The sequence below is a fragment of the Eretmochelys imbricata genome, chromosome 1 (genome assembly GCF_965152235.1).
Source record: "Eretmochelys imbricata isolate rEreImb1 chromosome 1, rEreImb1.hap1, whole genome shotgun sequence".
NCBI classification, from domain to species: domain Eukaryota; kingdom Metazoa; phylum Chordata; order Testudines; family Cheloniidae; genus Eretmochelys; species Eretmochelys imbricata.
The window spans coordinates 344,019,338-344,033,318 of record NC_135572.1 but is presented as its reverse complement, the minus strand read 5'-3'; the positions used below and the strand labels follow the sequence as shown (position 1 = coordinate 344,033,318).

The window sequence follows — 13,981 nt, the reverse complement described above, 5'->3', positions numbered from 1 at the left end:
CCCGCGCCCTGGGGGTTCTCTGCCCACGCGCGCGGGGCGGGGCCGCGCCGCCGGTGCAGCATTGGGGCCCCGCGGAGGGGCGGGGCCATCGGGCGTGGGCGGAGCCTGCAGCTGGCGCCCTCCCCGGCGGCCCAAGTTCCGCAGGGTTTGAATGCAGGCCCCTGCAAGATGGCGGGCAGGCGAGGAGGTGAGGGGCCGGCCAGGGGTGCTCGCTTCCTGGGTCAGCGGGGATGGGGGTGAGGAGCTGCCCCCCACAGCGCACCTCAGGGCCTGTGCGGCCTCCGCCCCCGCACACCCCGAGACCTACGGCAGGGCCCCGGTGGCCGCGGAACCTGCGGGGGGACAGTGTGGGGTGCCCGGGGGGGCGGCAGCGGCGTGCAGTGCCTGGGGGAGGGGCGGGGGTACAGTGTGCGGTGCCCGGGGGGGCGGGGGTGCAGTGTGAGGTGTCGGGGGGGCGGCGGCGTGCAGTGTCGGGGGAGGGACGGGGGTACAGTGCAGGGTGCCCGGGGGGGGGCCGGCGGTGTGCAGTTTCGGGGAAGGGGCGGGGGTACAATGTGGGGTGCCCGGGGGGGCGGCAGCGCCGTGCAGTGCCGGGGGGGCGGTGAGGGTACAGTGTGGGGTGTCCTAGGGGGCGGCAGCGGCATGCAGTGCCTGGGGGAGGGGCGGGGGACAGTGTGGGGTGCCTGGGGGAGGGGTGTGGGGATAGTGTAGGGTGCCCGGGGGGCGTCGGTGTACCTTGACGGGGGGAGGGGCGGGAGGACAGAGTGTGGGGCCTGGGGGAGAGAGGGACTCTGTCCGCTGCTAGGGGAAGCAGGGGGTGGCATCACTGTTCCATGCCTGCGGGAGGCTTTTGGCGGGAGAGGTTGCTGCATGAAGTTAGAAATAGCCAAGGCCTCCCCCAGCCTGGGTAACCTCCAGTGTCTCTCCCGCTCCTCTCCTTTCCAGTGGCTATGTGCTAATTGCAGTCCTGGTTGTGACACAAGTGAACAATCCCCTGCTCACGCAGAGGAAGGAATTCAGCTGTTGTCAAATACACCCTGACTCTTACTAAAACACGGGGGGAAACTGTTGCTTTGGGCTCCAGACTTGTGACTTGCTATAAACTTTGGACTATCCCTCCTAACAGAGTTCTGAACTGTTGCAATTTATTGTTCCATAGTCGGCACCCTTACAACTTTACAATAGTTACATTGTAAATTGTAACCCTCCTAAATTTGGCCCAATTGACAAGAAATCGGAGATCTTTCTGGAAGAGGGATTTGCCTCTGTCTCATCCCAATCACCATGGTTGCATAGCAAGTACAAGAGTGTTGATTCCACTTGGCTAACTGCAGATACTTCTCGGTCTTGTAAAAAAAAAAAAAAGTGAAGGGCTTCTACATAACTGCAGTCAAAAGCATGAGTACCTTCAGGTCAGGGTAATTATTTATTTCTGTTTTGTTTCAAAACTGGTAACTATACTGAGAATCTTTTCCTATGAAGAATTAGTATGTCCTAGGTCAGTGCTACTCAAAGTGGTGGTCCGCAGACCGGCGCTGGTCCGCAAGCCATTGGCTGCTGGTCTGTGCACACATTGGGGGAAAAATTGCCGGTCCCCCACATCAGCTTGAGAAGCACTGTCCTAGGTAGTTTTTTTTTTTTTTTTTTAATCATTGCATGAATACACATAGTATGGAGTGGTGGGTGAAATTCTCTGGCCTACGTTGTGCAGGAGGTCAGACTAGATGATCATAATGGTCCTTTCTGATCTAAATATCTATGAATCATATGCAGAGCTGAGGTTCAGGCAGAGAACTATTACAGGCTTACTTTATACTTAACTGGAGTAGCATTGGTTCTGTCTGCCTGCGTGCTACATTTGTAGTTCTACAAATATATTGTGGATAATTCTTACAAATTACAATCTGGGGGCTCGGGAGCAAACTAAAAATCAAGTGCTTAATTTTTTTCAACTAAGCTGAGACATTAAATTAGTAAAGAATCCTATTTTCTTATTGTAGCTTGGTATGTGCCTTGTCTAGCTTCACTTGAGACCATCCAGGAATTATGTAGGAAGGAAAATCTCACATGTAAATCCCTTGGAATCACCAACAGGAATCTAAAGAGTTATGAGGTGGAATATTTATGTGACTACAAGGTAGAAGAGGTAAGATAAATGTCTAGTCTTACAGAACAATTTGATCAATATTTCTGTTTGAAAGTGAGAGGCAGTAGTTTTCCTTAAGGTTTAAAGTGTGAGGCTAGCTGAGGGCTCTTGTTATGCTGCTGTTGACATTGAACAAAATATTTCAGAATGTTGAAGCCTACATAAAGTGTTCTTTAGCTCTGATTCTGTAAGGAAGGAAGGTTCTGCTGAAATAATGGAAATGTTAATAACAGAGCACAAAATGTCTGACCTTGTTTATCAGTGCTAAAGCAAATCTTACTGTGCTTAGACAACAGCACAGTATGTATTATTATGCTTCTCTTCTCCCTTGTTAGTACTGCAGTCTGTTCCTTGAACAGTTAAGGCCACATGCTACAACTGGGTCCATTGCCAGATCCCAGTTAGGCACCATGTGTGTGCAGAAACCTACCAGTGCGTGTCTGGTTTAAGGATTTGGCCTTATTGCTCTATTCACTTTGAAAACAAACCTCCCTTTGAAATAATTACATTTTACAATACATCATCTTCTTCTTAGTAGTAAATATAGTATTAAGAATTGTTTTTACTGTATTATTCCTCTAGGATGGCTTGTGTAACTATTACAAATAGTACTGTTAGAGGTTTTTTGGTAAGTTTAGATTTTTTTTTGTTTGTTTGTTTTGTTCTGTGTAGGGTGTTACTTTATTCTCTTTCCTTATAAAAGTTAGTATATATGACCTTAACTGTGGCTGTGCTAACAAACTAACCCATGCTGGTATAATTTTATTATTTTGGGTTATTCTATCCAGCTGTGTGGTTATCCATGTCCTTACAAGTGGTGCACAAAGTACATACCCAGTTACCTTGCATTTGAAATGCTTGATCCTCTACTGTTCGGACCAGATGGCTGTGAATTTAACTATGTGGTGTTATGCCTCAATCATAAGGAGGGTGTTACGGATGTTAGTTTGACTGCTCCTCAGTTTATGCATTTTTGCCATCTCCTTAATGATAATCACTCCTCTGTTTAATTTTATTTACTATGGATGTGATACCAAAGCAGTTGTATCATTGAACAACCACACTTTATTTTCAAGATATTTTTGATTAACTGTTGGAAATGCTATGGCTAAATCTGTATCTATTTCTCTATTTCAAGGGCACAGAGCACTTCCTTGTGAAATGGAAAGGATGGCCAGAATCCTCAAATACCTGGGTAGCTTTGAAAAATCTTAAATGCCCATTGCTCCTTCAGTACTTCCATAGCGACAAGAATGAATATTTATCTCGGCTAAAGCGAGGCAAAGCGGTAATATTGAAAAACCATATGAAAGCTTTGAACCCTGTAGTAGCACAGTACATAGTAAAGAAGGCTAAACAAAGAATAGCTCTACAGAGATGGAAGGAAGAACTCAACCGGAAAAAGAACCATAAAGGAATGATTCTTGTAGAAAACACTGTGGATCTTGAGGGCCCTCCTTTAGACTTTTACTACATTAATGAATATAAACCTGCTCCAGGAATAAATGTAATGAATGGAATCACAACCGGCTGTGAATGCTCTGATTGCCCTGCTGAGAAGTGTTGTCCAGAAGAGGCTGGATTTTTCTTGGCTTACAATAAACAAAAGCAGTTAAAAATCCAACCAGGCTTGCCTATCTATGAATGCAACTCATATTGTAGATGTGGTCCTGAATGCCCTAACAGGATAGTACAGAAAGGCACACCGTATTCTCTTTGCATCTTCAGAACTAACAATGGACGTGGCTGGGGAGTAAAAACCCTCCAGAAAATTAAAACAAAGAGATTTGTGATGGAGTATGTTGGAGAGGTATGTATTTATCTCAGAGATAAATTATTTTATAAGTATATAATAAAAGATTTGTGTTCTCCTAACACTTTTATAAAATATTCTTTCCTTTTTCAACACTTTTGGATTCTGTTACATAACAGATAAATATGCCTTTGCTGTTAATGAAGTACATTGAAGACCTCTCATTTGAAAGTCAAATTACCTTTATATTGTATGACCCAGGGTGTTTTCTGCACCAAAGCAATGCTAAGGGGCTGAAGTGCAAAAAAGATCCTTGGCATTGATTTGTTATATCTTAACTTTTAGAACCAAGTCTTGTCTCTTCTTTCACAATTTTTTTTTTTCTTTTTAAATCAGACCCTTCTTTACCTCTTGTCAATCAAATTCCTTGTCAGTATCCTGATCGTCTTCTCATCTTGACTACTATGGCCTTCTCTTCTAAGGTTCTCTTAGTACTGATCTCATCCCAGGCCAAATTACTGCAAAAATTATTTTTATCACTTGTCATGCTGATCACTTCAGCCCTTGTATTTCACCATGTGTAAACTTGGAAAATAGGTTGTGCTTTAAAATGTATTGGTCAATACCAGTTCACACGTTGCTTGCCCTGTCTACACTAGGTGCAAAGACCTGTTTAAAATAGTTAGTTAAAATGTGTTAGATAACATGTCTTAAAATAGTGAATTTTCCTAGTCTAGAAATGGCCCTTGAGTCACACAGTGCGACCATGAACCAGTGAAGTATCAGGTTAAACTTGTCCTTCCTTTCAGGGCTCTACATGATCCAGTTTCTGCTTACATCTCTCCCCAACAATCTGTGGTACACCACTGATGCCAGCATCAGTATTGTATTTGTCCCCTTGCACAGCTATTTCTTTCTTCTGTGTGCTACTTCTATGCTTACCCTCCCCAAGCTATCCAATTCACATTCAGGTCCTTCCTAAAAACTCACTTAGAATGTACAAAAAGAAAAGGAGGACTTGTGGCACCTTAGAGACTAACCAATTTATTTGAGCATGAGCTTTCACGAAAGCTCATGCTCAGATAAATTGGTTAGTCTCTAAGGTGCCACAAGTCCTCCTTTTCTTTTTGCGAATACAGACTAACACGGCTGTTACTCTGAAACTTAGAATGTACAGGAGATCAGTTTCTCAAAATAGAATTAATCCTGTGTGATGTTATAAGGATACTTTTTTTGGAGGGTGGGGGAAGAGAGAGAGGCAGGACTTCAAGTGAAGGTGGTAATTAGTTGTTTGTTTGTCCTTCCCTTGTGGCCGCCTCCTCCTCCCCTCCCCTACCCCCCCCCCGCACGGCTGTATGTGATTATACTTTGTTACTCAGAAGGTATAACTGAGTGGTAAGCTCCCAAATCTTCAAGGGATTGTTAAAATGTTCACTGTTTTTCTTTGCTGGTAGAGTTAGCACAACAAAATCTTTTTCTGGTAATAACAAAAGTAAAGTATATATTTAAAGTAGAAGACTGGGGATAAAATTGCATAGTCTGCAGCCTGAAGCAGGAGCCCTCTTTCAGACAGCTTCTGCATATCTCCATTCTGCTAATGTGTGCTGGCCATCTCTGACTAATGATAAGCTATACCAGTAAATGTGCAGTTTTGCTTGTATAATTGTGTCTACACTAGGGGCTTCTGCCAGCACCGCTGTCAGTCAGGGATCACAACTCTTCACACCTTTGACCAACATAATTGTGCTGGCAAAAGTCTGTAGTGTAGATATAGCTATAAGCCCAGTACTGTAAAGCGATCCATTTGCAAAAAAGTCACATTGAAATCAGTGGTACTTTATCTGGGCATTAGGGTCTGCATAGGTAAATTATATTACAGATTTTGTACCATACGTAGTAACTCAGCAGGGAGTGGGGAGAAGTTTTGAGAGTAGCTAAAGTTACAAGTATAACCTGATATATTGATTCTCTCATACACTGAGGGAACTGGGGGGAACATGACTGGTTCCACCTTCCCTGAACCTTTTTGTGGTTCTGCTTGAAGTGAACTATTTTGTACAGGTGGAAAAGTAATATGGAGGTTTAAGTAGTAAATATAAACTCTTTAGGAGAAATGACAAGGCCCTGTAGATAGGGTAGATTGTAATTGTCTATTGACCACATCCTCCTTTAGGGAGTCAATGATTTAAAGTTCTCTAAAATGTAGTTATAAAGATTACTTATAGAGGAGTTCAGAAAAGTTGGGGGGCAAAGATAAATTATTTTATAGCAGGTCTTTTTATATTCAAGTTTTTATTCTACATTGTATAGAAAGCAATGGGAACATCACTTATCTGTAAATACATATCCAGGGAAACTGTCCAATATTATATTGCCTGAAGAGAAAATACCATCACTATCTATAAATGCTACTAATTTTTTTCCCCCACTGTTACTACACCTTCTTCTTAACTATTTGAAATGGGCCATCCTGATTATCACTACAAAAGGTTTTTTTTCTCCTGCTGATAATAGCCCACCTTAATTAGTTGGTCTCCTTACAGTTGTATGGCAACACCCATTTTTCATGTTCTGTGTGTGTATATATCTATGTATATCTTCCTACTGTATTTTCCACTGCATGCATCTGATGAAGCAAGTTTTAGCTCACAAAAGCTTATGCCCAAATAAATTTGTTAGTCTTTAAAGTGCCACAAGTACTCCTCTGTTTCTACAGAAACAAACCATCAGTAATTAGTCAATTTAAATAGCTATGTTCAAGTGTTCCTTATTCCTTACAGATACACAGCAACCTTCTTACTTCCTTTTAAAGACAAGTCTCCCTACTTCTGTTCAAGAAAATGTAAAAGTTTTTTCTAACTTTTGGGGTTTTGTTTCAGTTCAGTAACAGTTAATAATATGATGCAGGTTTCTTTTTTTAGGTGATCACAAGTGAAGAAGCAGAGAGACGAGGTCAACTGTATGACAACCAAGGAAATACATACTTGTTTGACCTGGACTATGACTCGGATGAATATACGGTGGATGCAGCTCAATATGGAAATGTGTCCCATTTTGTGAATCACAGTGTAAGGGCTTTTTTTTGTATTCGAGAACTGTCCAGGTTGCACCAAGAATGCCTTCTCCTTTTGTAAATATCTTGATATCAAACACACAACTTTCATGGAATGACTTGTTTCATACCAACCTCTTTTTCCCCTTCCGAAGAAAATGACTTGAGAGTGGATTAATGCTGTTACAGCAGCACAGTCATGTGAACTTGAAATCTTTGAGGAAAAATTGAAGTCACTTTGTCTCATGTTTTTAAAAGTCTAAATTAAAATTTTTATGAAACAATGAATGTGAGGGATCCTAAAATGGACAGAAGTACCATCCGATGAAGTGAGCTGTAGCTCACGAAAGCTTATGCTCAAATAAATTTGTTAGTGTCTAAAGTGCCACAAGTACTCCTTTTCTTTTTGTGGATACAGACTAACACGGCTGCTACTCCGAAACCTGTCAAAATGGACAGAGTGCATGAAAATGAAAGGGGCCTCAAATATTCCCACAAACCCCACAATCCTAACTTTTATTAATGCTTTTTTCTTGGATGCTGCAAGAAAGGCATCTTTCTAAACATACAACATAACCGAATGATCAGTTAAATAGGATGGAAGAAATACTGATACATACCTTATTTGGAGCGAAATTAAATATGAAAGAATATAAAGTAGCTTAGATTTAAGACAATGTTTGAAACAACAATTATTCTTTAGTTTTCACAAACATTGGGAGTGCAAGGTTGGTTTTTATTAACAGGATCACTCCACAAGACAGCACGTTAAATAGCAATTTTATTTTACCTGTTGAAGTAAAAATAAAAAGAGAGTTTTCACTGTTCCTTATTCTTTCAGGCTCAGAATTACCTAAGAGGAAGGTATCAGCAGTTTCTGAATTAGGGATTTTCATTAAAATGTAAAATAACATGATCAGTGGTCCTGATCCTGAAATATGATCTATGTGGATGGATCTCTGAGCTCAAGCAGAGACCCACTGACCTCATTGGAACTCAGCCTAGGGATAAGGGTTTGCCTAAGTAGATCAGATAGCAGAGTTGGAATCATAATCTGTATTTCCAGCATATTCAGTACCTGTTTCCAGACACCCAAAACAAATTTTTCTCTTCAGATAATTGAATACCAACAGTATAGGAAATAACTGCATAATTTAACCCCTGGCTGTTGATTAAAATTATATGAACTATTAACGTCTGAAATACAAGAAGAGGAAGAGAGTGTTTGAATGTATTTTTGTTGTAAGTAATGGAGAGAAGGAATTTTCCTGCCTTTTCCATAGCATATCTCTCCCCTGCAGTTTTCCTCCTTTCCTCAGCACCATTTGTAAACTTGCTGGGGAACTTGAAATTGAAATCCCACCTTTTCATCCTTTAGTAATTCTTGTTTAAGTCTGAACTTACTTTAGATTGCCTTTTATGAAATTGTTTTGATTCACCCACTCCACTCTACTCAGTTGCAATCACTTTCAAGCTTTAACTTTTTTTACTAGGTTGTTATAGTTTTAGTGTGCTATACCTGAAGAAGAGCTCTGTGTAGCTCAAAAGCTTGTCTCTTCACAAACAGAAGTTGGTTCAATAAAAGATATTATCTCACTCACCTTCTCTGTGTACTATACCCACACAGCCATGGTGTCAATACTGTTGCTTAACAGGGTCCTGCTTTCATTTAATAGTGATGTTTCAACAGCTGTAATTCTGTTGACTTACAATGGCAAAAATCACAAGTAACTCCACTGAACCTGAGAGGAGACTCAGCCCCTAAATTGTTATAGTGTCACTTTCTTCTCGCTAGTAGCGCACAATATGTTTTAATTGCCATTCCCTACACTGTGTCTACCAGTTCTGTTTTGTTAGCAAATGTACACCTGAATTACAAAACTATAACTTTGCTTTGCAGTGTGATCCAAATCTTCAGGTCTTCAATGTTTTCATTGATAACCTTGATCTACGTCTTCCTCGGATAGCGCTGTTTTCTACGAGAACCATCAAGGCTGGAGAAGAGCTCACCTTTGATTATCAGATGAAAGGTATGTACAGTGTAAATCTCTGTGTGCAGGATAGATGGTACTAGCTGGTTTTGTTGCAGCCTGATCAATTTTCTGCATGGGTTTGCTGAAATCAAAGTGTTTAACTTCCTCTTTTTGGACACACCACTCTCTTCTCTGTTTTTACCCACTTTGTTCTGCCAACACCTCCTTCCAGCTCCTACTTAATCCAGTCAATAATCTGTGCAGGGCAGGTTTAAAGAATGATGCACGGCACCCCTATGCACATGAAAGTATATTAAATGAAAATTAGAGCCCTGCATGGGACTATTTTTAATCCAAACAAAAAAAGATTGGTTTACGTATTGAGAGCTGGGTGGCTGGAGAGTGCTGGCTGGCAGCCCAGGTCCAAAGGCAGAGCTGTCTCCAGCAGCAGCGCAGAAGTAAGGATGGCATAGTGTGGTATTGCCACCCTTACTTCTGTGCTGCTGCCTTCAGAGCTGGGCCCTCGGCCAGCGGCCACCACTCTCCTACCACCCAGCTCTGAAGGCAGCAGCGCAGAAGTAAGGGTTGCAGGGTATGGTATTTCCACTCTTACTTCTATGCTGCTGCTGGTGGGATGCTGCCTCAGAACTGGGCACCTGGCCAGCAGCTGCTGCTCTCTGGCCACCCAGCTCTGAAGGCAGCACAGAAGGATGGCAATACTGCGACCCCTCTCCTACAGTAAATTTGCAACTCCTCCTCCCCCACTACCTTCTTCTGGTCAGGACCCCCAGTTTGAAAAACGCTGGTCTTCCCCGTGAAATCTGGTCTTTTGTGTACTTTTACCCTGTACTATACAGATTTCACGGGGGGAGACCAGGTTTCACAGTCCGTGATATGTTTTTCACGGCCATGAATTTGGTAGGGCCCTAGTTATGCATTTGGTATGCTGAGACCATTGCCTATTGCCCTGACTAATATTCTCTCATTACTTCCTTTTGCTTCCTTATCTGTCTGTCTAGATCCACTTGTTGTCTTTTTGTACTTCAGATTTCAAGCTCTTTGAGCAGGGACCACCACCTTAGTCTGTGTTTATACAGCATCTAGCATATACAGCATCATCCATGATGAGCTCGGAGCCAATCCACAATAATCTGTACAATAAGATTCCAGGATTGTTACTTTGAAGCCTAAAATGTCTGTGGAGTCAGTGTGAAGCAGTGAAAACATATACAAGCATGACTGAGAACTCTTTATTTAGAACGTCACCAGGTTCAATCATCAGTAGGATTCATGGTCTGTTACTGTTCAACCCTTAAATTCTCAGCCATTTAGACTTCATGAATTTCACCCATGCAACAGCATGAGCTTTCAGCTACTAGTAAATAATAATTTTAGGTAACAATTCTTTAAAGATTTATACTAATGCTTAACTTTGCGCGCACACAAGTAGTCCCATATAATTTAGTGGAACTTACTCACATGTGTGAAGCTAGATACATGCACAGGTCTTTTGAATTGGGTCAAAAATTGTAAGCTTTTTGGGGCAGAGACTACCTTTTTTTCTTGCACAATAGCAATGCCTAATAAATAATATCCTTTTCCAACCACCATCAATTCTGTTTTTGTATATTCTTATGTATTTAGGTTCTCTCGATGTGACTTCAGACTCTGATGCTGTCAGCCCAACGAGAAAGAGGATCAGAACTGTGTGCAAGTGTGGAGCTGTGTGTTGCAGAGGGTATCTCAACTGAATTCTCAATAGCCAAAGTTGCAAATAAATTATTTCATTTTGTGTCTTTTTTTTTAAATGTATTTTAAGAAGACTGCTGTTCTAGTTCACTTATACTTACAAACTGGAGTATTTTTACATATGAGTGAATCAATATAATGAAAACAAAGCATTAAATTTGTATTTGAAAATGTCATTAGCCAAAGAAAGAGATATTACAACTGCTCTTAAGTATGAAAACTGGCTATGTGGATTAAAAACTAGATCTCCTTGGAATTATTTGCACACTGTGGTTTAAGAGCTGATGGAGGTGCATGTTAATGTGAAGTCAAAGTTGAATATTCAAGTGTGTGTATGACTCCAATCCTGTGAAGAGCTGATTTCAATATGAGGTTGTTCCACATCTTGTGCTTTATGAAATGGAAATCTAATACCATTGATATACTAGAAATCATAGTTGACTTACCATTTTTCTTAAAAGGTTTCAAGAAGTAGCAGTAAAATTTGGGGCCCTGATCCTCCATTGGGATCTACTACCATTAAATTCTGCATAGGTATGAAAGTTCATAGAGTACACTTAAGAAATAGTTTGTTTGGCTTTTGTTTTTTTGAAGTGTCCATGGAACTTCACACAAGCACACTGATCAATGTTAGCAGATGCTGGACACAAGATTGGGTAGTCATCATTGGTGAAATTATTGGTGAAAGTTTGGAAAGCGATAGACAGGAATTGAGTAAATAAAATTAGCCAATATTTCTTTCATGAACCTAGTGCATTGATATCCAGTTATATGGCATAGACATAAAAGTATCCCAGCAATGTAATTGTATCAACAGCTGTCTTATGTTACAAACTTTTACATATTACGAATTTTTTCTACCTCGTGGTAGACTTTAAACACATTATGCCTGTTTTTTTTCCTGTTGTAATAACATAACTTCAGTGAAGTTACAGAAAGGGTGAATTTGCCCATTTACTGTAGACAATAGTAGGACATTCTTTGAATCTTGAATGTAAAAGGCTGAAAAACTTACTGTTATTCAGCTTATTGAATATTTGTTTTTTCTCTTAATCTTCAAAAATATCAGATGTTTATTGAAAATGTGATGATGAATGCTAAATTGTTCTTGACTTCAGAGAAGCACCCAACAGCAATTAAGTTAGTTGTAGACCATGGGTGGAACCACAAAGTAATTGTACTCCAGGGACAAAAGTTCAAGTCTTATTTTTCTCATTGATTGATTGATTGTAAACATTGCATATTTCTTGGAAGTGATGTACAGAATCTTTAAGGGATCAGGCATAACTGTTTCTCATCAAATAGACATTTGATGTATATCATGAAGACAGCTACTTACTGTTATAAGGTACAGTGCTGTTGGCTCAGGTGGTTGAGGTCAGGTGTTCAGCCTATGATTATCTAGTTGGTTTGTTAAAAATATGCCTTAAATTTCATGTTTGTTATTGGCACTGCACCAAGAGTCTTTGAAGGACAATATGAGCATTTGTTAATGTTAAAAGCACAAATGTACTTGAACTGCAGAACTGGCTCTCTGTAGGATAGTGAAATTTTGTACACCAAGGCTTATCCAATTTGTGATTGGGCATACACATTTGGGACTATTAGCAATGTACAAAGCTATGTATCTGCTTGTAAACTGAAGTTTATAATTTTGAAGTAGATGATTTATATTGTTTAATGAATGGCATACTAATTGCTTAGGTTTAAACACATCTAACATTGCTATGCTACCTGGAGTCCATACTTGAATGAAACTGCTGCATCTAGTTATTTTTAAAGGTATTATTGTTAGTAGATAGAATTAGTCATGTGTCTCCCCCATAAGTATTTTATAAATCTTAAGGGAATCTTAAATGCCCTTTTTTTAAAAAAAAAAAAAAAAAAAAAAAATTGTTTGAGCCAACTTCATTCCTTTTCCATTTACATACTGCCCCAATAAATGGGGTTGTGTGTACCCATGTAATCCTTCATTTCATTTCCTTGCCCCTGTCCATGCTACAAGACACATGAAAGGCCTCAGACACCTTGGTTGGCTGCTTCGCTCCTTCCTCTTTGGCCCTGCTCATGGGTATCCTTAACCAAACTACAGGGATAGGCAATTACAGCTATCTACATTTTAAATAGATAAAGGTCTTACAGCTGTCAAAATCTGAATTTAGGTCCTGTTTTTTTACAAGTCAGTGTGTATAGCACCAGGTGCTCTTCTCTAGGGGCTGTGTGTTACCTCTCCTGAATTCAAATCTTGGGAAGTAACAGGAAATTATTAGATATAAAGTCTACCGCTGTATCCTGTTACTTATTTAGGACCTCAAAGCTTGTTTTGTGTTTACCAATTTACAGTGCATTTCAATTTGCCTTCTGTTAATTGGACATTAAGTTGTTTTTTTTTTAAAGTGACATTGAAAAAGCTGTTTTCAGTTTCTTAGCAAGCCCAGACCAACCTTGCTTTGGCCTTTGCTTTTTTGTGGGCATTACCATGGTTACCACTGTAGCTGTGTGAATAGCACTTGGGTACTGGTAACCTATTAACTGGCTTCTGGCTGGTTTTGAGGTAGCAAAACTAAAAATGCTGCAGCATCCTCACCAAGCAAAAGCTACTGTGTATTTAAGTTCTCAGTTCTACCAGCTCTGTTTGGTTATTTCCATTATGGGTTGGGGCTGTGTATTTGTTTATAACCTCAGGAACATTACTTTTGCATAAAATGTGACATCTTTCTTTGTAATAGCAGTTAGTTTCCTATAGTTCTTTTGGTAAAATAAATTAAATTTAGTTTTTTCTTTTGTTGGCGGTGTATAATAACTACCATCCCTTCTGTAGGTCTTAAATTTTGTTCATGTACTCTCATACAACATTAGCTAGCAGCTCAGAAAAAGTCCTGATGAATTACTTTTGCATGTCTGAGTGACCTCATTTTACCAGCATTTCTGTGAATGTATTCATAGCCCTATAGTGTGATAGAATAGTAAATTCACTCTCTTCCCTCTCCAGCCCCTTGTCAGTTGCCTCTAATTAAATAAGTAATAACCCTTCTGTAAGTTTAGAGAATGTAGTAGTCTTAGTGAGCTGATCATCTATAATAGCCCAACTACTTTGATGCTGTACACTAGTAACCCACAACTTCAGACAAAGTCCAGCTCTGGTGGGGGGTGTTTGCTAGTTACAGATTTATTTGAGCTCCCTCTCTTGAAAGGGACACCAGACTGGTATGAGAGGATCTAAATGCTGAATCCATAAGGTGCTTTAAGTCTCCAGAGTCTGAATGGAGTCCAGGCCCTGTACCTGGATTGAGGTCTCTGGCATGCTG

At 40.4% G+C, this 13,981-nt stretch overlaps 1 protein-coding gene across 5 annotated transcripts; it reads left to right on the top strand.

Moving 5' to 3' along the window:
* Positions 1-105: 105 nt before the first annotated feature.
* SUV39H2 (SUV39H2 histone lysine methyltransferase) lies at positions 106-13,458 on the top strand. Of its 5 annotated transcripts, none has more exons than XM_077836259.1 (6): positions 106-187; positions 2,001-2,146; positions 3,285-3,956; positions 6,821-6,967; positions 8,852-8,981; positions 10,569-13,458. In XM_077836259.1, the coding sequence occupies exons 1-6, from the start codon at positions 169-171 to the stop codon at positions 10,673-10,675; spliced, it is 1,221 nt and encodes a 406-aa protein (XP_077692385.1). In that variant the 5' UTR covers positions 106-168; the 3' UTR covers positions 10,676-13,458. The 5 variants fall into 5 exon arrangements, with proteins under 5 accessions (XP_077692385.1, XP_077692411.1, XP_077692401.1 ...); XM_077836292.1 differs by having other exon boundaries at positions 152-236; XM_077836265.1 differs by lacking the exon at positions 106-187 and adding an exon at positions 2,729-2,774 and having other exon boundaries at positions 2,068-2,146.
* Positions 13,459-13,981: the final 523 nt, after the last annotated feature.

Bases quoted from the DNA above. Each gene is read 5' to 3' on its own strand.
- SUV39H2 (XM_077836292.1), top strand. From the start codon at position 152: ATGCAGGCCCCTGCAAGATGGCGGGCAGGCGAGGAGGTGAGGGGCCGG. The intron at 2,147-3,284 runs GTAAGATAAATG...CTCTATTTCAAG, and splicing joins GTGACTACAAGGTAGAAGAG to GGCACAGAGCACTTCCTTGT. The intron at 3,957-6,820 runs GTATGTATTTAT...TTCTTTTTTTAG, and splicing joins TGATGGAGTATGTTGGAGAG to GTGATCACAAGTGAAGAAGC.